Genomic DNA, 25,426 nt, shown 5'->3' with positions numbered 1-25,426 from the left:
CTGCTGAAATCAGAATCCATGATAAATCATTCAAAGATAAACCTGCTTTAGTGGTTCCATAGAAGCCTTGAACTTTACAGGGCTATCCTCCATGAAAATCAACCAACCAATTGTATAGTAAAAGGTTGTCCTGCTGCGAGAGCATCTATACTCTTCTAAGAATGGGAAGTGCTCCCTCTGGAATCAGACAAGTAAACACATAATGATCGCTATTAGAGACTAAAACAGTGATATGCAAAAACAAAAGACTTCTGGAAGAAGAATTACAGTGTGATTTGCAATAATAAATGTCACGGTGTCCAGTTTCAAAAGCAGCTTCCCAGTCATATATCTACAAGAAAAAAAAATATACCAAAACCCAAAACTTTAATCAGGAAATATATAAAAACCAATAATGCAACAACAGGTGTACATGAAAAATAATCAGGCAAATCACAGATAGCATCATATCAATCAGGTAGTCATAGAAGGTTACCCAGATGCCAACTCCTGAAACAAACTTAGCGTGTGATCAATGACCTCCTCACTCTGGAGAAAAGTAAAACAGGTCATTTGAACAATAGGTGAGTTTGATGTCTATAGCAAACTATAAAATTCAAAAAACAGTGAAGAACATTAGATTACCATTGTGTAACACTTTAAATTTGTTGCAATCTTTCCAACAATCACGTTTAGCAACATTAGATGATCGTGGAGTCCAAGAAGATCCTTCAATCTGGCATACAACTGCTGTAACAGAATAACAAAAGTCTCAAGGTATATGCATAAAACCAGACCGTTATATCAAAAGAAGCAGGAAATGAGTTTACTTTTGATGAATGCATGGCCTGATCACCAACGTAAGACTTTCGGAAATTCTGGAAGAAGGTAAGAATTGCTCGATCAAGCCTTTGCTTACTTATTTCACCATACCTCTGCAGAAAAGTTAATGTTCCATTCATCATTCTAAACACAGGAGATACATCGAATTTGGGAGGAAAATACCATTGGAAAAAGTCCATAGTGAAAGCAGAAGGATGTTCAAAACAGGACATCTCAATGTGGCTAGCACCAAATAAAACTACACTCAACAAGGTAAATTGAATCATTTTATCTACAAATTGCAGTAAAGTTTTATAACGGCAGATTCACAGGCTTATGTACATATGCTAGACCTTTGAGCCACATTGATGGTGAATATTTTGGAAATATTTGATTATACAAAATTCACACAGGTTTGTCAAGCAGCTGCATCAACTTAGGTAGTTTACAACTTTTTCATGACTACCATCCATATTTGGCAAATTAGGAGTCAACATATAGTCTGTCAATGTTTTATTTCAATTTGAACAATTAACCGCTTGCAGATTTCAGCTGTATTACCTGCCTGTGGAGCCCACTGTCCATAACATTTACTAGTTGCAAAACACGGGCAGAAAGTTCAGCATCAAGCACTTCTTGTGTCTCCACACTGCATAATATCCAATGTGCATATGGTGTGTTATTCCTCAGTAGAAAATAAGAGACAACCAAGGTCGGAAAGGAACTTACCTACAGCCACTGCACTGCTTTATCTTAACAATGGCAGCAACAATATGCACAAGCCAGGACAATTTAGCTTCGATAAGTGCCAGTTCAGAGTTGTCGGCAATCTGTAACTGTGCTCTTTCCTGCAACACAATCACGCATGCATAAGGTTACAAAGAACATATGAAATGACAAAACCACCATAAAAAGAAGGGAAGATATAATGGAAGAGGGTTTACCGTGTATGATTGCAGAAGAGGCTCCATAGTGTTTATTATATACAGGCCACACCTTTCATACTGCATTAGAAATAATCCCAGATGCAACTTAATTGTATGAAGACAATACAAGACTGATGTAACCGACAGGTGCATGTAACAATATATTTAGTTTCCAAAAGATACCCAGGTAACGCAAACCTGAAATCTACAGAGGTAAGGAAAGCAATCCAGCTCATCCTGCAGGACTTCAATTTTATCCAATGGATGATCAGTTGGATCATCAGGGATTCCAGCCTAGAAAAGAGCATTATAAATAGGAACAGATTTAAGATGAATTACGATACGAATTATGATACAACGCCAACAAAATATGTGGTGCTATACCTGTACAGAATTGAACCTGGATATGATAAAACCCTCTGTAATCTTAGGCACAAATTCATCGAGTAGACTCGGTGAATCACCCTTCAAGTATGGGACAGAAGCCACTAATCTGGACCACATTCCAAGAAGGTAATACACACTGCTGCTGGCCCACTGTAAGAAAGTAGATTCACAAGGTTGTCACGATCTGGACACCATCTCAAATAACCATTCAAAAGACAGAAAGCACATATGTCATGCAACCAGAATGGCAGAACCTCGAGGAGAGTATTATTATCTATAATTGACTTTCTCAACGATACACAGAAGTAAGCTCTTTCAGTAACCTACCTGCCACGACTGAAGAGACTTCAACGTAAACTCTGCCACCAACTGTATCCAGTCACCATAACCTTCCATCTTCACAAGTTCTGACAACTGCAGATAATTTCATACATTACATTCACGAAACATAGAGAAAAACAGACATACAACAATGATCAACAAATTTACTAAAGATAACAACTTGAATGTTGAAAAGTGGTGTAGCTTATCCAATTGTTATCCACAAACAAACAGGGTAGACAGATTCCACCTAGGACACATCATGGAAACTTACACTAATGGTTTCATAGCAGTTGTCATATAAAGATGGTGTATGACATAGATATTTACCTGATAGTTTAACCTAAAACGCCCGAGAAGACGGCAGAAGACATGGTAATTATCATGGTCTGCCAGCCCTGATCCAAACAAGAATAATTTGTATTGCAAGGTCAAAAGGGAGAAAAGCAAGATATCGAATCTATAAGGAAACAAATATGCAGGTAACACCAAATCAGCAAGTACTGGCCATAACTCATTCATATGGCTGCATGCATAGACTAAAACCTCAGCAATGAAGGAGTAAAGTAAATGGCACAGTTGCATAAGCTGTAAGATTCTACCAGTAGCACAGTTTGTAGCAAGACAACACCAAAAGAAGAGCCCTACATAGAATTAACCAACTATACCTTTTCCTGTTTGTAGAATTTCTCTCGTCCCTGTCATCAGATGAGCTAAAAACTTTGAGCGTGTTGCATCATTTGTGAACAAAGAGCGTCTTACAGAAGCCAACCTCACCAAGCACTCAAGTGCCTAGAAGTTTAAATAGAAGAACACCAATGAAGAGGAAATTTGTGACATAAAATATGAGATAAAAAAAATGGTGAAGTCACAAAGCATCTGAAATCTTCTACCACAATAATTTCAATGAGAAACAAGAATGGTGAGAACAACAATGGCTTACAAATTGAAACACAAAACAAACAAATAGCACACAGAAAAAGGATAGAATGATAATGATGACTAACTCTACATTTGATATAAAAGTAGCTGATATGATTCCTAAGAGCCTCTTCAATATCTTGCGCAGAGTAGCCAAAGGAAACATCACTATGAAACACAGGTGATTCAGTAATTTACATTAACACTATCCCAATAGTTGTTCTCTCATAGACTATAATACCAAAGCAAAACACATGAGAAGAATCTGTATGAGAGATTTAAGCTACAGAAAAATCTTTCTCGTGAAATTTTAGTAGCGGCAAGCAACAAATGATTCGCTCCATTCCAAAACTCAAGCCCCTTCAACATCACATAGAAATTATCCATAAAAACTTCTAATTTGTCCGGAAGTTCTCTATTTAGATCTGCACTTTATTGGTATTGTACACCACATAAATCATTTCCAGATACTGCCATTTTTGCTGTATTTTGCACCAAATTATCTCCAGTTAACATAAGTTCATGTATTCTAGGATTACCTTTCTATATTTTCCTTTTCTTCACCAGCATTTTTGTTGTTTTGAAATTCAATTCCAGTAGAAAAACAAAAACAAATAGAAAAAAAAAATCGAATGCAGAAAAAGTCAGAACAGACAAACCTCTTTTGAAAGAGGGGGTTCTGTGGTAGCATAGTAATCAAAAAAGATCTGCAGCGTAGAAGAATCCTCCAATACTGACCTCCAGGAAGTTGGAATCTGACAATAATCCACAATAACTACACTAGTCAGGAGGATCCATGGAAAAGAAGCACAAGAAAATTGTCAATTTTTGAGAACAGGAGGAAAGATGCAACTTGATCGATCTACCTGAACTGTACCAAACTCCTCTGAACTTTCATCAATTGAAGTTCCAACGAAATCAAATGATACACACCTAAGGGTAAGGGAAAGCACCAATTCTTGCAAATGACCAGCAGCTGCTTACAAAGATAATCTCCAAACCATCAGAACTTAACAGCCCAAAAAACCATACATATATACATCTATAGAGGTTAGACATACTTCTTGGTTACCAAAGCATTCAATATTTGTTCCAAGATTTTAGGAACCGGGTCCACACATTGTTCATTGATGTTTAATGAGTGTATTCCTAAGCTTTCAAATTAACCACACATGCTGATCATGGCAGAAACAGTAACAATTGACAAGGAAAAGACTGACAGAACTATATGATTTAGACAAAGAAAACCTTCTCAGAATACCTAAATGGGGTGTCCACATTCACGACTCACGAGTGAGCAAGATTTCGCATGTGCGCGAAGAAACGAACAGAAAGGTAACACGATGCTATACATAATTAAGTATAATATTTTACCATCATTTTTCAGATAATTCAATGACGTCAAAGCTATTCGGAATATTTGCAATAAGGATTGGTCCCTGAAATTGCACGCGACCCTCCGATGATGTGTAGAAGGAAGCCCAGGATTCAGCTAAAAATTGAGCACAAATATAAAAAGACAGTCAATAAGCATGTCCAAAAATTATAAATTAATACTTACAGAACAATAACAGAAAACTGAGCAAAAAGGTCTCTAGTTTTTTTTTTGGAATACTTTTTGTGATCAACCAAAACTTACCCCCCCCCCCCCCAGCAATGCAAGTGAGGATGACTGTGATTCTGTGTTTAAGTCTAACAGAACCATGACCTTACAACTTTAAGAAATGATTCAATAAAAAGAAACTCGTAGTTAAATGCATTAATTGGGAAGGGATGTAAACCAACGACCGAATTCAATCCTACAAGGCACTTTCATATGGAACAATGGAACCCTGGATCATAGAGAAAAAAAAATACAACAATCTAAAGCTGCATCAGACCATGATAAGTTCAAATCTCCAATAGAAGCTAAAATTTAATGGACATCACCACATCACGTTATGGTGACAGTTCAACCACGGTGTATCACTGACCTGATTCATCTCCTGCACAAGTTGATCCAAAATTCTCAAGCCAATTGCATAATGACCTGAGGAAGCCTGTTCAATAAGCAACATATACAGTAAGCTTTCGTAACTCTTAACCAAAAAATCATCTGCGAGCTTCTTCACAAGATATGACTACCCTGTAAATGGGTTTTCACCATTAATGTGTCCAGAAAGCATTGAAAAATTACAGAAGCACAGAAAAGACATTATGTTTAACCAGGATGATACACCACCTGGTTCAAAAAGTTTGTTGATTCGTTAACTACATCCCTGAATTTATCATCATCAAACCATCCAAACTTTGTTAGCCGACATAGTAGTTGAATGAGAGAAGCAATCACAAACGATTGCAACTCCGGTCCTCTCGTGGCCAGATAATTCACAATATAAGCCCCTAAACACGACCAAAAGAGAACCAGAAACAAGTGAGAAATCAATGGGAAAGAGAAAGATACTTCTGAGCAGCTTTATCTGGAATACTATGTAAAGAGCTATACTGATATCAAGACGAAGCTGTAGAGCAAGGGTATGATCTGTCACTTGCTTCAACAAACTTGAGCTAGCAAGCATTAAGGAATAAGGTTTTGATGAATTGTCAAGAATGTATTGACATTGGGATATATAATCCGTATTCATGGAAAAACATCTTAGACTGTTTTCAGCTTGAGCCCTCTCCACAGAATCCTGAGAATTGTACAATCTCTCGCACAAGGCCTCCAATTGCGCCAAGCTCTCCATCAGTAACGAAGCAGAATCTGAGGGAAAAAGTAGAAAAACCATAGATACCAAAAACACTACAAAGACTATCGAGACATTTCAAAAGAACACAAATTTCCTAGACAGTATCGTGATCCATAGACCGTTCAACAGTGTCAACGAAGTAACAATGATGTATTACAGCAACATTTCCCCCAAGAATCTCCATACTTTTCAATCAAATGCTCTAGAACTGGATTCAAAAACCCAACATCGCATCCATTCCAATCGGTTTCCAGGAGAAAAATCGAAAACAGAGGAAATCAACACCAAACACTCCAAACACCAAGTACGATGTAGGAATTCAATCATTGATCGTAACGCCATTAACAAGGACAAAAGTGCGGTTATCAATCGACGAGGAACAACACGGACCAAGCTACCGACAAAGATCAGTTCGATCTACAACACAAGAGAGAGAGGAAGTACACAAACAAGAAACGGCCGATCGCCGTGAAACGTCGCCTTATCCGATCAACGGTCGTAGTTTTCCGGTAGAATCGATTCCTTCTGCAGATTCGATTACGGAGAGAAATGAAACGAAAAGAAGAACACGAATGAACAAAGAGACGAAGCCCAAGATTTTCTCTCGCGGATGTTGAATTGCGTTGGGGCCGAAGCTTCGTCGCGACGCAGACGTTGTGGAGTTTGAAGGGCACGCACGCAACCCTCGGGTTCTAATTCTATACCGGTGGATGGTGTCACCAGTGGAAAGCTGCCGATAGACAATCGTCTGTAGCCGTTTGTAGAATTCTATCTATGCATACGACACGTGGCAGACTTTCATTTGTTTCCATTTATGTTTTTCTCAGGTTTTTTTTACAAGGAATTTCCATTTCTTCTTGTAATTAAGTTAAAGAAAAATGGGACACAAACAGTTCATTAACTGTTTTGCATGGATTTATTCAAAGTAAACGTATATTAAAAATATTAAATGTGCAATCGCTCTATTTCTTTTTTTTTACCAAAATTATCATCACGTTTACATTTAATTGTTCATTTTCCATATCTATTATCATCGTAAAAACTATTTTTTTACTATATAAAACTATTCGTTTATATACCTATTAATTCTAAGCATTTTTACCTATATATGTATAAATATATAGATAAAAATAATTAGAAAACATTCTTATTTTTTTTCTTCGTTTTCCCTCCATACTTATTACCTACATATATATAACTTTGTGTCACGAAAAAATCTTAATTAAAAAAATAACATATAAATGATAACGATGGGCGTGAATAAAAATAGTGAGTTACTCATTTATACGCAAATAACAATATTCAGGTTTCTTAATTTGTGAATAGTAAGATTTACAAAATGTGAATATTAAATTAAAAAAAATGAATTATAACATGAAATAAAGGGGTAATCACATAAAAATACCCGAATTTTTATAAAAATCTCAAATAAATACCCGAACTATAAAATTGTAATATAAATACTTGAACTTTTCAAAACTCTCACATAAATACCCAAACTTTTAAATTTTTTCCAAATCAAACAAACGCAACTGCTGACTTAGCAAAAAAACTGCTGACTCAGCAAAAAAAATTGTTGACTCAGCAAAAAACTGCTGACTTAGCATTCAAAAATATTATTAAATATCCAAATATTTATCTACATATATTCAAATTAATATATGCATATAAATTCACATATATATATAAATATATATATATATATATATATATATATATATATCAACATAAAATGTCATTTGAGATATGATCCAAGACCTGACACTTCTCAGTATATTGTAGTTATGTGTATATGTGTTTTATTAATTATAAATAATTTTATTTTTAATATATATATATATATATATATTTATATATACGTGTGAATTTATATGTATATATTAATTTAAATACATGTAGATGAATATTTGGATATTTAATAATATTTTTGAATGTTGAGTCAGCAGTTTTTTGTTGAGTTAACAGTTTTTTTTACTGAGTCAACAGTGTTTTGTTGAGTTGCGTTTGTTTGATTTGGAAAAAATTTAAAAGTTTGGATATTTATGTGAGAGTTTTGAAAAGGTCAGGTATTTATATGACAATTTTATAGTTCAGATTTTTATCTGGGATTTTTGTAAAAGTTCGGATATTTTTATGCGATTACCCCCGAAATAAACAACAATGATAAATTGGACTTTCTGCATATTTTCCTATTTAAAGTATATTATTTTACCAATTTTTAAAGAAAAAAATAGATTGGACTTTGTGGGGGCTGAGAGATATGTATGGGCCTGAGCCCATTTAACTGATTTAATTGGCCCATAATAAATGTCTAAAACAGAACATTAGTGATACAGGGAACAGAAGCTATACGCGTGTAACCAAACAGGTTGTATATATTAATCGACATAGACTTCTGCTCAAACACCCTCTTTCCCCTCACAAGTCTGTAGCCTAGCCGCCTTGTCCTGCCCCAGACGAAACCGTATCTCTCTCTCTCTCTCTCTCTCTCTCTCTCTCTCTCTCTCTCTCTCTCTCTCTCTCTCAGATTGGCGGAAATTGAGGAGGCAGGAGCTGGCCGGAGCAACTCCCGTCCAACGAATCCGAACGGTTGCGAGCTCAATCACTGTTAAGAAAGGTTGTTCTTCGATCGTTGTTGTTTTCGTCTTTGCTGATTGATTGTTGTTTGAACTCGATGATTTTCGAGATCGTTGTGAGAACGGAATCTAGGGTTTTCTGTGTGATACTGAGGAGGTCCGTAGTCGATGGTTAATGTGTAGGAGAAGTTAACTTCAGGAGTGGTCTCTAGGGTTCGTTGATTGTCATCGACGTTTAATTTTACCCACCAACCTTACTGATTTTGAGTGGGTTTTGAGGTTTCAGGAATCAAATTTGTGTCTTATTTCCTTTGATTTCTGAGTTATTTCTGCGGTTCGAAGGAAAACAATGGCTGAGACGAAAGCAATATCTTGTTTCTCTAAGTTTACTTGCTTGTCTCTGTGGTTCACGTAGAGCATGATGTGATGTGCGACTTGGACCTTTTAAATCCTTTCTTGGACCCTCTGAAACCACAAAGTTTTGAGCTTTGATGTAACGGTTGGTCAGTGTTTCTCTTATGGAGTCAGTAGGCTTTGCTGATATATATGCTCTTTTGGTTTTCTGTGAGTGTTATCATTTATAATCGAGGACCTAATCACGAATTTTTCCCACCTGTGTGTACTCATTGTGCTGTGATCTTTGACGCTTGAAACAGGAATCGATCTGGGTGTTGGAGTATACGGTGATTTGTAGCTTCAAAACGTTTGTTCCATCATGCAGAGTTTGAAACTCAACTCTGCTGTTAAGCTTATTACATACTCTGAGGAGCTTGCGGGTGGAGAGCCGCTCTATGCTTCTTCGAATTGTCTTCCTGTGAAGGCCTTAAAACTTGAACCTGCTGGTCATGCCTTCCATTCCGCTGTTCTCAAACTGCTTGGTTGTTCAGAGGAAGCCGCAGAAAATGAGGACAGTGGTAAGAAGGTCACCACAAATGATAAAGACAGTGCGTATATTCCATCATATGATTCATATACCACTAAGGGGAAGAAGAAGTCTGGCAAACAACAAGAAGATCACTATGCATTGTTGGGTTTGAGCCATTTACGATATCTTGCAACAGAGGATCAAATCAGAAAAAGCTACCGTGAAGCTGCGCTGAGGCATCACCCGGACAAACTCGCTGCTCTTCTTCTTGCTGAGGAGACAGAAGAGGCGAAACAAGCTAAGAAGGATGAGATTGAATCTCGCTTCAAGCTAATTCAAGAAGCATATGAAGTTTTGATGGACCCTATAAGGAGAAGGATTTATGACTCTACTGATGAGTTTGATGACGAAATCCCTACCGACTGTGCCCCGCAAGACTTCTTCAAGGTGTTTGGTCCAGCTTTTAAAAGGAATGCAAGATGGTCAGTTACTCAGCCTATCCCTGAGTTGGGCGATGATAGTACATCTATGACAGGCGTTGATAACTTCTATAACTTTTGGTATGGCTTTAAGAGCTGGAGGGAATTTCCTCATGCAGATGAGTACGATATTGAACAGGCAGAATCCCGTGATGATCGTAGGTGGATGGAGAGGCAGAATGCAAAACTCTCTGAGAAAGCTAGGAAAGAGGAGTATGCCCGGATTCGTACTCTTGTTGACAATGCATATAAAAGAGACCCGAGAATAGTGAGAAGAAAGGAGGAACAGAAAGCTGAGAAGCAGAGAAAGAAGGAAGCAAAGCTCCTGGCCAAGAAGCTGCAAGAGGAAGAAGCTGCCAGGGCTGCTGAAGAGGAGAAACGCCAAAAAGAGGAACAAGAAAAGCTTGCAGCAGAAACTGCTCAACAGCAGAAGAGAGCGAAGGAGAAAGAGAAGAAACTCTTACGTAAGGAACGTATCCGACTTAGAACACTCTCAGCCCCCGTTGTTGCCCAACATTTACTTGACATCTCTGAGGAAGATGTGGAGAATCTTTGCATGACATATAACACCGAGCAGCTGAGGGATCTGTGCAATGACATGGATAAGAAGGAAGGAATGGATTTGGCAAAGGTACTGAGAGATGCTTGCAGCAGTAAAAACAACGTCGAAACAGACTCCTCCAAGAAGCACGATAACGAGAAAACCTCGCAGCAGAACGGTTTTGCAGAGGCTAATGGAAGCAGCTTTCAGAAGAAAGAGAAACCATGGAGCAAGGAAGAGATTGATCTGTTGAGAAAAGGGATGGTGAAATATCCGAAAGGGACGTCTCGGAGGTGGGAGGTCATATCAGAATACATCAGTACTGGAAGATCCGTGGAGGAGATCCTGAAGGCAACTAAAACTGTGCTTCTCCAGAAACCCGATTCCTCTAAAGCATTTGATTCGTTCCTGGAGAAGAGGAAACCAGCCGCAACAATTGCATCTCCTCTTTCCACCCGAGAGGAGCTCGGAGAATCAGGACCGACCTTAACCAGCGAAAACAAAAGCCGGGAAGAGTCATCAAGTAATCTGAGCTCAGACAGCAACAACACTGAAACAGCTACTGCTGCTTCGGGTTCAGACCAAGATGGTTGGTCGGCAGTGCAAGAACGAGCACTGGTTCAGGCTCTGAAGACGTTCCCAAAGGAGACGAGCCAAAGGTGGGAGAGAGTTGCTGCCTCTGTTCCCGGGAAGACAGTGAGCCAGTGCAAGAAGAAGTTTGCTGAGCTGAAAGAGATCATAAGAAACAAGAAATCCGCAACCTGAACTTTTACACTGGCTCGGGGCTCGGGTAAGCAGCCGTGGTTCGGTATTCAGATCCTGCTGCTCGTAATATTTTTGTTGACAGAGAAGAAGATAAGAGGGCATCCATCACTACAGGCGTTGGCACTTTTATGAGCCAGAGGCGGTTCTACTACTACTACAGTTTGGTGACTGTTTTATCAAGGGTCGTGAAACACACAGTCACATCACAACACTATTCTTGTCGGTAATTTTTATCTTCTTTTCGGAATTTATATCTGCAACTGAGCTAAACTCCTGTTCGTTTATTGCCGGTTACATTACATCTAAGCTGGAACTGAGCTAAATTCATTGGTCCAAATATAGATCGAGGCAAATGTCGTTTAATGAATTTTGCAGATTCATCCATTCTCTCAAGTAGTTCAACTCAAAATAAACCGAACCATAACCAAAGCGAAAACCCAAACCGGTTAACAACGAGAAACCCAAAGCAAATCCAAAATTAATCAGTCCAGTTCATCGAACCGAACCCAAAATAAACTAAACCGATTATCATTACATCGTATGGAGCTTATATATGAGTGCGAATTAGATTATTCTTCAGAATGAAATGGGTAATGGTTATTGCATTACAGCGAACAAAAAAGTTGGTTCGAAATGAAAGCCCGATAAGAAACTCCTTTAGACTTGACACACATTGAACTCTGCGAATCGAACCACTTACAAATGACGAACTTGACGGCCGAAGTATCCAACCGAGCAGACTTTTGTCAGGGCAATTCCGTCATTTGACACACCGGAGGCATGTTGCTCCACACGCACGAACCCACAGCTCGAGCTTGACCCGATGACGATGAAGAAGACGGAGTCCCTACAGCCATATGCATATGTTCGTTTCCGAACTCGTCCCCGAAAAGTGCCACCAGGGCATCTGACATAGTCGTTGTCTCTTTGACGAGTCCGAGACCGTGGTCCAGCCAGCTTGAAGCAAGTAAAACGTCAGGCCGTGATATATCTAGGACCGGGTTTTTTTCATTCTCTCTTTTGGGTGTCCAAATCTGATCCCATTGCTCAATCTTTACGTTGTTGTGCCCTGCCAAGTTATAGTTTCAGGTAGAGTTCTTGATCAGATACCACAAAAAACCTTTCCTCATATTTAAAAAGATTAATGAATCTCGGAAGAGAAACTAAGAATTAAGAAACGAAAATCGCTTGAATGTTAGAAGTAAAAGAAGCACGTACCGGAAAAGTTATGGGTAGGCAACGATGATTCACCCGACGAACTTCCACCTTCACCAAGTTGCACGGAAAATGGAATCCCAGAATGAGTCGAGGGCTTGATGGAAACCTCAGATTCCTTATGTTTGGTTTCCGGTTTAACATGGGTTATACCCTCAGCCATTTCGGGAGTAGTAGTGGAACAGAAACTCTTTTCAGACAAAAGAGAACCAGTCTTCGTACCAGTTCGGATCTTGGCCTCGTGAAGTAACATATCTAGAAGGCCAGTGTCACAGGAAGAATAACAATCAGCCTCTAATTTCCGCATCGTTGGTGGAAACTGGAAGAAAGCGTCAACAGATTCGAGAAGATCTGAATGCGGAGACAATGATGCCTTCAGCTGATCAAAATTAGTTTCTGGATATTGGAATGAAGGGAGCTCCAACTTCACTGTCCCAAACGAGGGCTTAGAAGAAGGAAAAATGGCATCCATAAGGGTATGGCTACCAGGAATCACATCGGAATAGTGTTGGACTCTGTTGGGAGGATCAGTATCACGAGGAAACGAGAAACTGAAAGACTTGGAAATCTTTCGTGGAGCAGTGCTCTGAATTTCTTCAAGCGAAGGGAATTCATCCTTTATGTTACTGCAGTACACAGGAAGTATAGCTCCTTGTTCTCGAAATCGCTTTGTTGGTTGCATTATCGGTGGCCTGAAGCCTTTATAGCAAGAAGAACTCGCACCATTATTTCCCAACATATTGCATGAGGCGACATCGGACAAGTCAGAAGCACTAGGCACCATCCCAGAGACAACCTTAAGACTGTCAAATAAGACATTAGGCTCACAACTCCCCACCTGCAAGAAATCTTGATATCTTTGATCACTCTCTGTGAACTCTTGATTCCATTGCAAAGCCTCAACATGCATTTCAGGAGGATAAAGCGGCAATCCAGCTCGTTGTCGCCTCTTAATGCGAGTGTTCCAGTAATTCTTTATCTCATTATCTGTTCGACCAGGCAACTGAAAAATAGATAGCAGAAATCACTCTAATGGGTAATACAAAAGTGGTCATAATGTAAGATCATCAAAATGCTACAATGAACGAACTCCCTTAAGTTAAATAGCTTCCAATATGTATTCTGGCTTTGGCAAAACCTTTTAATATGAATAGTAAGAATTGCCAATATATACTTACATGTGCAGCCATGCGTGCCCATTTATTTCCCATCTTGGCATGCAGTTCGACAATGAGCTGTTCTTCTTCTTGGCTGAATGCTCCTTTCTTCAAGTTTGGTCTCAGATGGTTAGCCCACCTCAGGCGGCAGCTTTTGCCACAACGGGATAGGCCTGTGTATTTCTGCACAGCATTCCAGTTACCCTCACCGTGCTTCTTGACATAGTCAATTAGAACAGCATCTTCTGCTGTGGTCCATGGCCCTTTCTTCAGAACAGTTCCAGCCCATCTACTCCTGCAGCCACTGCCATTTTCAGCAGCCGGCGACTCATCACGCTTGTTGTACATACCATTGTCACTTTCATCCATCGTGTGACTCATCTCTTTTTAGTTAAAGCAAAACAACAACCATTTAGACAAAAAGCTTCCACCTGAACTGGGAACAAAAAAGATAACAGAACCAAGAACGTTAAGGGTAGAGACGGCAAACTCTTTCACAGCCAAAGGTGTTAACGCAATAAACAGCGCCATATATTTAACGAACACACACAGAGATAGAATAAGGAACTTGGAGAACCTAGCAAACAGAAACACTGCTCTGTAGAGTACACGAGTTCATATCTAGCGAAGACATATACGTTAATAACATAACAAGACAACAACCAAGGAATTATGTTGACAGAATGACCCAACACATCAAGAACCTCTTTGAAGATCCAGTTAATACACATTTCCATCTAGAAGAGAGCCCCGATTTATAGAAATCAAAATGCAGCAAAGCAAGAGAATCACCCGGAGTAGTTCTCAAGTATCAGAACCATCTCACAATCAAGAAGAAGTCATCCGGTCGCTTGACATCTAGAACCTCATGGTCAGATTTCCTAGTATAGCTGATAGCTTTTGGATTTCAAAGTTGACCGAGCATCAAAATCATCTTTAAGTACTTTTCGTACATGAGAAATCCATCTCACAATCAATAAATCAGTAAGTCATTCAGAATATCCCGATTCCTAAAATAGCCTTTTGGATTTCACGACTGATCATGGGGCGAAATGGCTTAGGCCAATCCAATAAGTTCCGACCAAAGAATCTCTAACACCGCAAATCAATTAGGCGCCGACATAGTTAAGATTATCTGGTAAATATCCTAATCGGATAGTTTCGAGACTTCAAATTCCCGACTCCAACACAAATCTGATGTTCAAAACTAACCAGTATCACCGATGAAATAGTAAACATCTGCAGTCACACGGAATCGAAAGAGCTGAACAGCCACGGAAAAGGTATCTGAAAAAACCCTAGTAGAGGTGAAAGCAAAGGCAAAGCTGCCAAAAGCTGGCAGTCGATAGCTGAAATTTTTATACAAAAACAAACTTGAGAGCATAAGTCGACCCCAAAAGAGATCTACGACATCGTTGCTACAAAATCAGGGAAACTCGGAGTCCAAATTCAACTGACGAGATGGAAACCAACGAAGAAAAAACCCAGAATAAGAAACGGAGTAAGGCAGACCGTAAATTTCAAAGCAAAAAAAAAACTGAAATCAGCACAGGAAATGAGAGATCCGTGCAAATGGAATCGAAACCTGGCAACGCAAGAACAATCTACAACAACATTGAGCAGAGAAGCTCCGCTGATCTTCTCTTAGAGAATATGCATGCAAGAGAAAGAGACGAAATCGGAGAAGGGGAGAGAGAGAGAGAGGAAAGTACCAAAGCTTGATCCGAGATTGAGTCGCCGAACAGATAGTGGAAGAATGAGGGAAATTTAAGAAACTCTTTTCCCATCTATTTTTATATTCTCTTTTAATTTCGCACACTTTTTTTATATATCACTTTATTTTTGTAAATTCTAAATTTTTTTTTATTTATTGTTTTATACAGCAATAATGTTGTGTACACTACATATTTAAATATATTCCGACTTCTATTAATGAAATTCCATATCTAATTATAATTCCATATATATCCATTTGATATTATCTCCAATAAAATACTCATTCGTGGAATGTTTATTTAATTAGATTATTTATTTTTACAAAAGTTGCTCTGGTAACCAAAACTTTCATTTACTTTGTATACTTTTACTGTTTTTATCTACTTGAAGATAACGACGGATATTTTGGAATTTCGAATATACTTCATTATTTTTAGGCTTTGTTTTTAATTAGATTTCGTTTTCCATTTTTTTGTGAAATAACATATTTTTATTTTTATATCAGTTTTTGTTTTTCAATATAAATTAAATCTAAATCTCGTATTTAAACCAGCTAATTTGATTCAAAAATATTCTTATCAATAGTTTTTTGATTCAATTATAGGTGGCCGATTATATGTCGATGATACGGTAGGGTGCATGTTATTCAAATGTTTCAATCTATTTTTATATCAGTATTTAAAAAAAAATCATTGTCGTGTAAATACATAAAATAATATAATAACATAAAATGTTATGTAAAATTTTTAATGAATGATATTCTTTTTAGGACAGTAAAATAGTATTTATTTTCAAATGCTTGAAATAGCTTTCGGTGGTGTTTGTAATCCACATTGAATGCTGAAAGGAATCAATAAATAAAATTTATTAACATTTATTGATCAAATTGTTAGCATTTAAGCTTCATTTATTAATTTATTACCGTGTAAATATAAATGGAATAATCTTAGTCTCCATTCATTGTCACTTTGACAAAAGGAAAATGATAAACGATGACGAATTAATTTATATTATTTGTCATTTTTATTCAAAGGAAAAATATCTAATGCATTTTAATTAATTGGTTAGTATTCTTTTAAATCAAATTAATTATACGCTAACTCATTATAGAAGTGTTTATTTTTTTTAAATCATAAATAATTTGTAATGAAAATTGATTCAACCTACATCGAAAAGGAATCAAAATTCCAAAAAACAAATCTACTAAAATATGTTTTTTTTTTTACATAATTTAGAAGTCCAAATATAGAATTATCAAAATCAAAATCAAAATGAAAATATATCCAATCCTAGTGAATGCGGAAGGGAACTACGGGACCGTGACTTGGACCTTTTGCTCTATTTACGCATTTTCCTTATTATAAACATATTATGGAATCTATGGTGATGGATATAATTTTTACGTTTCTTTCAATAATAGAAAATAGAAAGAGGAAAAAAAAGAAGAGGATTTCATTTTGATGGGTCAGAGACCAACCACTTCTATGCGAATTTCTCATAACAAATGGCATCTGACTAATTTTAGACTCATGCTTGAAAATAAAACATAAAATAAATAAAAGATTTTATTACATGAATGAATATGTGTGAAACCAAAAGATTCTATTTTCTTTTTTAAAAAAAATAATATTTAATTAATTTTCGTGGAGTGAAAAAGAAAAAGAAAGAGCAGATAGAGAACACTGACAATTTTCGTGGCTTTTCATGATAGCCTCCACACCAGCGTGACGTCGACGCGCTCAGATAAGGATGATCCATGCACTTGCCAAACCTTAGATTATATTATATTATACGCATACGAATTTTTATTTTAAATTTCGTTAATTTTTAAACTTCAAATAATTTTAGAAAATAGATATGAAATATTGAAACTTATAATAAATTTTCAAAATAAATATAAATTTTCAGATGATTTTGATATAAAAAAAATTAATAAAATATTATTAAATACCGAGAATTTGTAAGTAGAATGTTCATTAGAATTTTAGAAATCGGTACATCGAAAATATAACGAAATTGTCTCGTCCGTCAAATGTTAATTTAAAAAATAAAACATACATATAGTACATATACGGACATACAAATGCATATACATACATATATATATATATAACGCGTATAGATTACAAACTCTTTTGACATGAATATATTATTCGGATGCTTACATGAAAATTATATATATATATATATATATATAAAGACAAGTATGATAATTTATTATGTGGAAATTAATAAATTAATTGTCGAGAATAAATGTTCCGAAAATATACAAAAAGGTAGAGGTGGGAGAGAAATGTTTTTTGTGCAGCCTTTGGGCATGGTGGTGATAGTTGTTATTTGTCTTTTAAGTGCTGGTGGGACGAATCTGCTTCCGCAAAAACTTGGCCAGATACAGGACAAGAGATGATGATGATGATGATGAAGATGATGATGATACAACAACATTGCGCTTAAATAACACACGTAACGATCAGCTAAAAAGATTATAATGTATGTGCATATATGCAAATTTTATATACGTACACATTTATGTGTGGCATGTACATCTTTTTTAACCAAACCCATGACATGATGAAGCCGTATAATTAGATCGATCTAATTTTTGTTTAATTCGGTATTAAAAAAACAATGATTAAGATATTTTTGTTATTGGTTTAAACATTAAGGTTTTAAATCAAGACGTAGCATCGCATCGAACCGAAACCATTAACCGGGAAACCAGAAGAGACCGGGCCGTCCGGTTAATTTTGTCAGAACCGGTCCATTTTCGGCCCAATAAAGCGAATCGCTAAACCGGTCCATCCGGTCAGGGAATGAAAAGGAAAAGAAACCCTCGGCGGCTCGGGTTTAAGAAGAAAAACAGAATCAGATCGGTTCATCGCCGTCTGGCTGACTCGGGTTCGCTTGTCTCCCGTACAATTTTGCTCGACAAAAACCAAGTTCGTTCTTTTCCCTCGCTTTTCTCTACCCTTTTACTTCAACTTTCGGATTATCTTGTTAATTTTGTGTAATTTTATCTGTGACGATGATAACACCACTTTGAATTTCTAGGGTTTTTTTTTTGTTCTTCGTTCTGCCTATTTGCTGTGTTTGATGTTCCGCTTGTGTATGTTTGTCTTTCTGGAGTTGTAGTAATGGCGACAGCTGAGTTCGAATATGTTCCTGTCACGTCGCAAAAACAAGACCCGGCATGGAAACATTGTGAGATGTTCAGTAACGGGGACAAGGTTCAGTTGAAGTGTGTTTATTGCGGGAAGTGTTTCAGAGGTGGTGGGATTCATAGGATTAAGGAACATTTAGCAGGACATAAGGGCAATGCAGCTACCTGCCTGTCTGTTCCTCCTGACGTCCGTGCTATGATGCAAGAGAGCTTAGATGGGCTTTTGCTTAGGAAGAGGAAGAAACCGAATCACGGAGATAACGTTGCTAATGACAGCAATGGTGATCATAGTTATAGCAACTCTGTTCTTGCTGGCGGTAATATGGAAAATTCTGGTAACCAATCTGATGGTTTTGTCAATGATGGGTTGCACTTGACTGTTATGTCAGGCGATGACAGGCATCCAGGTTTGAGTGTGATGACAGAGAAAAGGAGGAGAGGGAGACCGAAATCGACTTCTGTGAATGCCAGAGGTGGTGCTAGTCAAGCTTTTGTGATTACCAACAATCCGGGCGTGGAGAGGGTGAATGATCAACTTTATACAGCAATCAGTAGATTTTTATATGATATTGGGGCGCCTTTAGATGCTGTGAACTCGGTCTATTTCAAGCCCATGGTCGAGGCAATTGCTTCGAGTGGACCAGTTGTTGTGACCCCTTCGTATCATGATCTTCGAGGATGGGTATTAAAAACTATGGTTGAAGAAGTGAAGAACGATGTTCAAAAGGTGACGGTGGAATGGGGAAGGACCGGTTGTTCAGTCTTAGTTGACGAGTCGAATACAGAAAATGGACGGGTTTTTCTAAGTTTCATGGTGTCTAGCCCCGAGGGAACGACTTTTCTGAAATTTGTTGATGCGACTAGTGCCATAAATTCACCGGATAATTTACATGAGTTGCTAAAGCAAGCAGTGGAAGAAGTCGGCGTCTCCCACGTTGTGCAAGTAATCATAAATGGTAGAGAGGATCATTACATTGATGCAAGGAAAAGGTTAATGGAAACTTTTCCAACCCTCTACTGCCTAAGTTGTTCCGCTTGTTGCCTAGATTCAATCCTTGAAGATTTCGGTAAACTGGTGTGGATAAATGATATCATCGCAAAAGCTAAGTCCATAACAAGATTTGTGTATAATCATAGCGTGGTGTTGAACATGATGAGAAGGTATACCTTTGGTAATGATGTCATAGGGGTTGGAGTAACTCGTAAAGGCACAGACTTTACAACTTTGATGCGAATGGTCGATCTTAAACATGGTTTACAGGCTATGGTTACTTCCCAGGAATGGCTGGATTCCCCATATTCAAGACAACCCGAGGGAGAAGCAATGCTAGATGTAATTACTGACAAATCCTTTTGGTCATCTTGTGAGTTAATTATCAAGCTAACATCACCTCTTTTGCGGGTTTCGAGAATACTTAGCCGCAAGAAGAGACCAGCAACGGGATACATCCTTGCAGGAATGTATCTTGCAAAAGAGGCCATAAAAAGAGAACTCGTCAATAGAAACGAGTATATGGTCTTCTGGAATATAATAGACAGTCGGTGGAAACAACAGTGGGATTATCCTCTTCATGCAGCTGGATTCTTCCTCAACCCCAAGTTCTTTTACAGTTGCCAAGGAGAAATCCTGAGCAAGATGCAGTCCAGAGTGTTTGATTGTGTAGAGAGATTGGTCTCTGATACAAGTGTCCAGGACAAAATTGCCAAAGAGTTGATTTCTTACAAGAATGCTGCCGGAGATTTTGGGAGAAACATGGCCGTCAGGGCCAGAGATACCATAAACCCAGGTGAGATTCTTCGTTTTGTCTTGGAATTTGTCCCACATCTTTCTTCTGAGTCATGGAATCTTTCGGGCTTATTTCGCATCCGTGTTCGTTCTAGCTGAATGGTGGTCAACATACGGAGGGAGTTGTCCGAATTTGGCGCATTTGGCCATCCGGATTCTCAGCCAAACCTGCAGTTCTTCTGGGGCCATTCGAGATTGTCCGATTCCGTTTGAGAGAGTTTACGATGTGAAGAACTACCTTGAGCAGCAGAGGCTTCGAGACCTTTTATTTGTTCAATACAACTTGCGACTAAGACAGAGGTTAGCTTACCAAAAACTAACTCCCGTTAAATTAAATATAGGCATTCCATATCTGTAGGAGTGAGAGTATTCAGCAAAATGGATTCGCTAGCTATAACTTTCGTTGTTCACAGGGAATATGAGGAGAAGGAAGAGGATATCATGGATCATTTCTCGACTCACGGGGTTAAGAAAGGAGTCGAAGAGTGGATCTCGGGAAGAGATGGGGAATACGAAGGCTCGCATTGGGTGCTGCTTGATCAGGTTTCTGGAAATCCACTGCCTCCGGGATCTCTAAATGATGAAGTGGAAGAGTTAAATGGTGGTAAGTTTTGTTTCCTTCTTCTTCTCCCGTGTCTCTCGGTGGTTTCAGTTCCGTTTCTTGATTGACACCAAAGATGTGATTTTGGCAGGATTCGATGACTATGAGATCTTCGATTCCATGATAGAGAGAGATGTCACGGTCGAGGGAACGCAGCAGAAGGAAATCTAACAGTTCAAGACAGAGATTATGAAACAGAAGGCATCTTTCTGGCCTGCAATGTACAAGACTCTTCTTAGTGTACACAGCAGCAGTTGGCTGATTAGCTGTTCATACACAGACACCGCTACTTACCTCTCGTTTGATGTGGGGTCGGGCGAATGAAACCTTGGTTATTTTTATACGATGATAAATATACACAGCTTCATCCCCAGACTTGTATAATTAATAATCTTACGCGCCCTCCCAGTCGTTTTTATTTTTATTTTTATTTTTATTTGGGTGGAGTGATATTTCGCTCCTAATTATAAAAATAAAACCAATTACCGTGTTAAAAAAAAAAAGTGATGGTTCTATTGGAGTCAGCCCATTGAGTCATATTGGACTCGACCGGCACCGGCCCGTCATCCTTCCACCGTCAAGAGCGGGAGGTGATCGCTGCTCTGTGAAACCAGCCTCACGCATTGCCCTCCACTCTAAAGGACACGTCACCCAGAACTTTCGAGCAAGCCACGTGTCCCAACTCCTGACTTGGAACGGGCGGGCCAGAAATCTGCAGATCAAGCCCGGCCCAAGAGACTGATCCAACGTCCCATCACCTTGTTGCCCCCACTTGGGTCACAAGCCCGCGTTACCAGGCCCGGCGAACAGATGTGCATTATTAATATTTATATAATATCTAATGCTTATGCCATTTGTCGATGTGGGATTCTAAGAAAAATGACGTCTTCGTCTCTTTTACTGCTTTCATGCTCTCTCAAAAGAAAAAAAGGCAAGAACCTCAGATTATTATTTGCCCTGCAAAGCTGAAAGGTTATTTTTCACCTTATTTCATTTTATTTATGTATGTTTTGCTTTTAAAAATAGTTATGATATTATATCAAGTCGAGAAATGATGGGATTGCAATAACTAATTGTTTTTTTAACCATAATCCACCATCTCAAATGTTTTAGATATACATAACACCAATTAATAGATCTAATTTTTCACTTATACCAAACGATTCATTATCGATATATAAAATATATCGATTTATGTTATAAAATGGAAAACTGTATAAAAATTATTTTATTTCGAGGACTTAATTATGTTTTTTGGTTATACCAATTTTTTTTCCCGAGGATTTTGAGATTTTTGATCTTATAACAAGAGAATGTCACGGTTGAGGGCAATTCTCAAATTGCAACAGGGTGCGCGTTTCAGGCATCGATTTGGTATTCAAGTGATTCGATTCGAGAACGATAATTTCGGTTTTATAAAAATGTATCAAATTAGAACCGAATGTTAGTATCGATTTGGTTCGAAACAGTACCATTATATGAATGTCAAATAAATATCAAACTCTAATATTTACACATGTATTAGTGGAAAATTAGAATTTTGGTTCGGTATTCATACGGCTCGGAAACGGTTCATTCGGTTCCATAAAAAGTATATCAAATTAGAACTGGACGTTATTTGGTTTGATTCGATCCGATTCGGTTGAGAACTAAATTTTTGAACCGAAGTGCCCACCCCTCATTGCAATATAATATATTACGGAGGTATCAAGATTAACTTCATTACCTCTGTTCTACCCAATGGCTCTCGTTTTTAACCCTAATAATAACACCAAAGAGATCAATGTGCCGAGTGTATAAGAGAGGATTTAACAGCAATGTTGTCTCCGGATGACGTCATCAGCGTCGTCTGTCCATTCGGACACTTGTTGATATCTTTGTGTTCGTGGTGATATTCTGTTTTTTTTCGTCTTTCGGCTTCGAAGCACAAAAAAGAAAGGAAAAAGTGATGGTCCAACTGGAGACAGCCCAATGGGCCATAGCGGATCCGGTGGGCGCAAGCCCGTTATCCTTCCACCGTCAGGAGCGGGAGGTGATCGCTGCTCTGTGAAACCAGCCTCACGCGCTGCCCTCCTCTCTAGGAGACACGTCACCCAGAGCTTTCGCTCAGGCCACGTGCCCCAACTCCCGGCTTGGAACGGGCAGGCTTGAATCAAAGCCCAGAACTAGTCCAACACAATAGACCGAACCAACGTTCCATCACCTTATTGCCCCCACTCGGATCACAAGCCCACGTTACAAGGCTCGGCGATCGATGTTTATTGTAAAGGTTATATATACAGCTAAAAAATAGTATTTTCGGCGATGTGGGATAAAAGGACTCTCGTATAGTGTTGTGTAACGATAAAAGGCGAGAACCCTCATTGTTATTGGCTATAATAAAAGCTTAAAGGCTGCTTCTGACATTTTTTTCACCACATTTCTTTTTTACTTTACACATCTATATTTTGTTTATAAAAGATATATATAGTTTACAGCAATGAATGGAGAAATGATAAAATTGCGATAACTAATTGAACTTTTACAATGACGACCATCTCAAGACACATGAAACCAACTAATTGATCTAATCTCGGAATATATATATATATATAAAGATTTCTATAGAGATAATAAAGTGTGCCAATTTAGGATCTGAAATTGAAAAAAAAATGAATATATATAGATATAAATGAAGGAGAATGGAATGTAGAAGGCAGCTAGATAAAGAAGTTAAAAAAAAAAAGGATGAGATTCAAAACAACAATTAGAGAACAAATTAATGGTATGAAAAGGCTTCACTAAACATAATTACCCCACCACTATTGCAATGCCCACCTCGCGTTAAAAACCCTTTAATACACATCATATTATGCCCTAATTATGTAACCTTTCGTGTTGTTAATCAGAATTATATACATAATGATTTTGCTTAGTTTGAAGTCCTTCCGTGAATAACTCTGAAACAACACGTGGAGGATAACGATTGGAATATGAACAATACAAAAAAAAAACCTTAATTATCTAAAAACATTTAATAAAAAATCTTCAATTATCCGACAAACAATTCATCTCTTATAAATATACCCAAAAAATTTACAACATTTATTAATTACTTATTTTCAATCATATTTAAAAAACCTTAGGGTAGTTATAGTAATATTGAATCTAATATTTTTTTAACAAAAATAATGATTATGTATGTAATTATTATTAATTTTAACAATTCGGTTAGACATTTGAAAAATTTTGAATTTAAGTATAGTTTTTTGTCAAATTTAAAATATGTGTATGAAAAAGTCACATTTGACTAAATTTATGTAGAAAAATGTCTATTTTCCCAAAACCTTAATATCATAACAAAATAATATTATAAATAGATTTTAAATTATATTGAGAATATCTAAATTATTAAAAAAATCATAGATTTTTTCATAAAATTGATCAAAATATAAATTATTTGGATTTATAAATAATAAATATTTTGACATGACATTTTTTAAAATTAAAAATTTTGTATTTTTTTCATTAGAATCATGAGTTAATAATAATATATAACCCACAAAGTAACAAAAAGAAGAAAACTTATAGGGACAGAATTAGATTAGAGAGAAAGGGAGATAGGGCTCACATATTTCGGAACTAAAAGGTTATATGATTAAAAAAATTAAATAATATTAATTTGATATAATAATTGATGAATGAATGCATGCATGAATGTCAAGTCTCGTGGCTTAACCCCAAAAGCTCACAACCGTGAAATGACCCCAACGTCTCGTACCCAATGCCCCAACTTGCCCCCTTTTCTTTTGTCTCATTATATTATATTATATTATATTATATATATGTATAAGTTGAAAATAGGTGGAAAAGATAAGTAGTATAAAATTTTTGTCCCATTATATATATATATATATATATATATATATATATATATTTGTGAAATATCATGTGCTTGCAAATGTAGCGTTTTAGAATAAAACTATTACAAAAAATATTATGACAACAAAATTAAATTAAGACATCAAGAGGTAAATAAAATCAGCCAAAATAAAGTTTTGTATGTAAACATTAATTAATTGTATACTCTCATTTGGGTATTCGATATTTTTTTTTATAAATCTAAATTAAATACTCGGGCAGCTCTTGCAAAAAAAACAAAGATGCCTTTATATTATATATAATAATAAAAGTTTTTAGTGGATAATAATTTATTTTTAATATCTCAAAATGAAAATTTTTTTCCGAAGAAGAAAAAACAAACTGAAATAATAAACCTAGATGGATCGAATATAAAATATTTAAAATAAATCGAATTAAATCAAACCAAACTAAACCGATTAAGTTGTAATCGGCCACTTATACTAATCGATTTTTCTATATACATTCAAAACCTTCTCCAATTACGATATAATATCTAATTTTAGACAAATGAAAGGAAATCGAAAAATCAATTACTTCCCACCCAAGAAACTGTTCCAAAACGGTCCAACCCCCCCCC

General features: G+C 37.1%; 4 protein-coding genes across 9 annotated transcripts in view; 2 read left to right on the top strand and 2 right to left on the bottom strand.

Moving 5' to 3' along the window:
• LOC104816588 (exportin-7) overlaps positions 1-6,783 on the bottom strand; it is a 10,917-nt gene extending 4,134 nt beyond the window's left edge. The window contains exons 1-20 of one of the 2 annotated variants that reach the window (XM_010545482.2): positions 6,530-6,783; positions 5,842-6,099; positions 5,578-5,738; positions 5,330-5,395; positions 4,731-4,848; positions 4,223-4,332; positions 4,016-4,111; positions 3,104-3,227; positions 2,766-2,833; positions 2,442-2,528; positions 2,112-2,264; positions 1,926-2,021; positions 1,746-1,805; positions 1,531-1,649; positions 1,363-1,450; positions 810-914; positions 625-729; positions 476-528; positions 268-331; positions 43-177 (exon numbers count right to left, since the gene is read on the bottom strand). In XM_010545482.2, the coding sequence (XP_010543784.1) occupies positions 43-177; positions 268-331; positions 476-528; positions 625-729; positions 810-914; positions 1,363-1,450; positions 1,531-1,649; positions 1,746-1,805; positions 1,926-2,021; positions 2,112-2,264; positions 2,442-2,528; positions 2,766-2,833; positions 3,104-3,227; positions 4,016-4,111; positions 4,223-4,332; positions 4,731-4,848; positions 5,330-5,395; positions 5,578-5,738; positions 5,842-6,082 (2,049 nt within the window). In that variant the 5' untranslated portion in view covers positions 6,083-6,099; positions 6,530-6,783. The remainder of the gene's footprint in view (positions 1-42; positions 178-267; positions 332-475; positions 529-624; positions 730-809; positions 915-1,362; positions 1,451-1,530; positions 1,650-1,745; positions 1,806-1,925; positions 2,022-2,111; positions 2,265-2,441; positions 2,529-2,765; positions 2,834-3,103; positions 3,228-4,015; positions 4,112-4,222; positions 4,333-4,730; positions 4,849-5,329; positions 5,396-5,577; positions 5,739-5,841; positions 6,100-6,529) is intronic. The other variant, XM_010545483.2, reaches the window with a different exon arrangement.
• A 1,705-nt stretch (positions 6,784-8,488) lies between these two features.
• LOC104816587 (dnaJ homolog subfamily C member 2-like) lies at positions 8,489-11,650 on the top strand. The gene is made up of 2 exons (XM_010545481.2): positions 8,489-8,702; positions 9,318-11,650. The coding sequence occupies exon 2, from the start codon at positions 9,377-9,379 to the stop codon at positions 11,309-11,311; it is 1,935 nt and encodes a 644-aa protein (XP_010543783.1). The 5' UTR covers positions 8,489-8,702; positions 9,318-9,376; the 3' UTR covers positions 11,312-11,650.
• Positions 11,651-11,789: 139 nt separating this feature from the next.
• Positions 11,790-15,509, bottom strand: LOC104816586 (transcription factor GAMYB-like). 5 transcript variants are annotated; one of them, XM_010545476.2, is made up of 4 exons: positions 14,476-15,509; positions 13,705-14,119; positions 12,530-13,529; positions 11,790-12,380 (listed from the first exon to the last, which is right to left on the bottom strand). In XM_010545476.2, exons 2-4 carry the CDS (start codon positions 14,062-14,064, stop codon positions 12,058-12,060), a joined length of 1,683 nt encoding a protein of 560 aa, XP_010543778.1. In that variant the 5' UTR covers positions 14,065-14,119; positions 14,476-15,509; the 3' UTR covers positions 11,790-12,057. The 5 variants fall into 5 exon arrangements, with proteins under 5 accessions (XP_010543778.1, XP_010543779.1, XP_010543780.1 ...); XM_010545477.2 differs by having other exon boundaries at positions 13,705-14,114; XM_010545478.2 differs by having other exon boundaries at positions 15,396-15,509.
• A 2,749-nt stretch (positions 15,510-18,258) lies between these two features.
• Positions 18,259-21,370, top strand: LOC104816585. Its single transcript, XM_010545474.1, has 5 exons — positions 18,259-18,338; positions 18,532-20,346; positions 20,441-20,645; positions 20,759-20,949; positions 21,038-21,370. Exons 2-5 carry the CDS (start codon positions 18,534-18,536, stop codon positions 21,115-21,117), a joined length of 2,289 nt encoding a protein of 762 aa, XP_010543776.1. The 5' UTR covers positions 18,259-18,338; positions 18,532-18,533; the 3' UTR covers positions 21,118-21,370.
• Positions 21,371-25,426: the final 4,056 nt, after the last annotated feature.

This window comes from Tarenaya hassleriana, unplaced genomic scaffold (assembly GCF_000463585.1).
Source record: "Tarenaya hassleriana unplaced genomic scaffold, ASM46358v1 Cleome25, whole genome shotgun sequence".
Lineage (NCBI taxonomy): Eukaryota > Viridiplantae > Streptophyta > Magnoliopsida > Brassicales > Cleomaceae > Tarenaya > Tarenaya hassleriana.
The sequence above is the reverse complement of the archived record's forward strand: the minus strand, read 5'-3'. Positions and strand labels throughout refer to the sequence as shown.

Bases quoted from the DNA above. Each gene is read 5' to 3' on its own strand.
- LOC104816587 (XM_010545481.2), top strand. From the start codon at position 9,377: ATGCAGAGTTTGAAACTCAACTCTGCTGTTAAGCTTATTACATACTCT.
- LOC104816586 (XM_010545475.2), bottom strand. From the start codon at position 14,064: ATGAGTCACACGATGGATGAAAGTGACAATGGTATGTACAACAAGCGT. The intron at 13,530-13,704 runs GTAAGTATATAT...TCTATTTTTCAG, and splicing joins GGGCACGCATGGCTGCACAT to TTGCCTGGTCGAACAGATAA. The intron at 12,381-12,529 runs GTACGTGCTTCT...ATAACTTGGCAG, and splicing joins GCCTACCCATAACTTTTCCG to GGCACAACAACGTAAAGATT.
- LOC104816585 (XM_010545474.1), top strand. From the start codon at position 18,534: ATGGCGACAGCTGAGTTCGAATATGTTCCTGTCACGTCGCAAAAACAA. The intron at 20,347-20,440 runs GTGAGATTCTTC...TGTTCGTTCTAG, and splicing joins CAGAGATACCATAAACCCAG to CTGAATGGTGGTCAACATAC. The intron at 20,646-20,758 runs GTTAGCTTACCA...CGTTGTTCACAG, and splicing joins AACTTGCGACTAAGACAGAG to GGAATATGAGGAGAAGGAAG.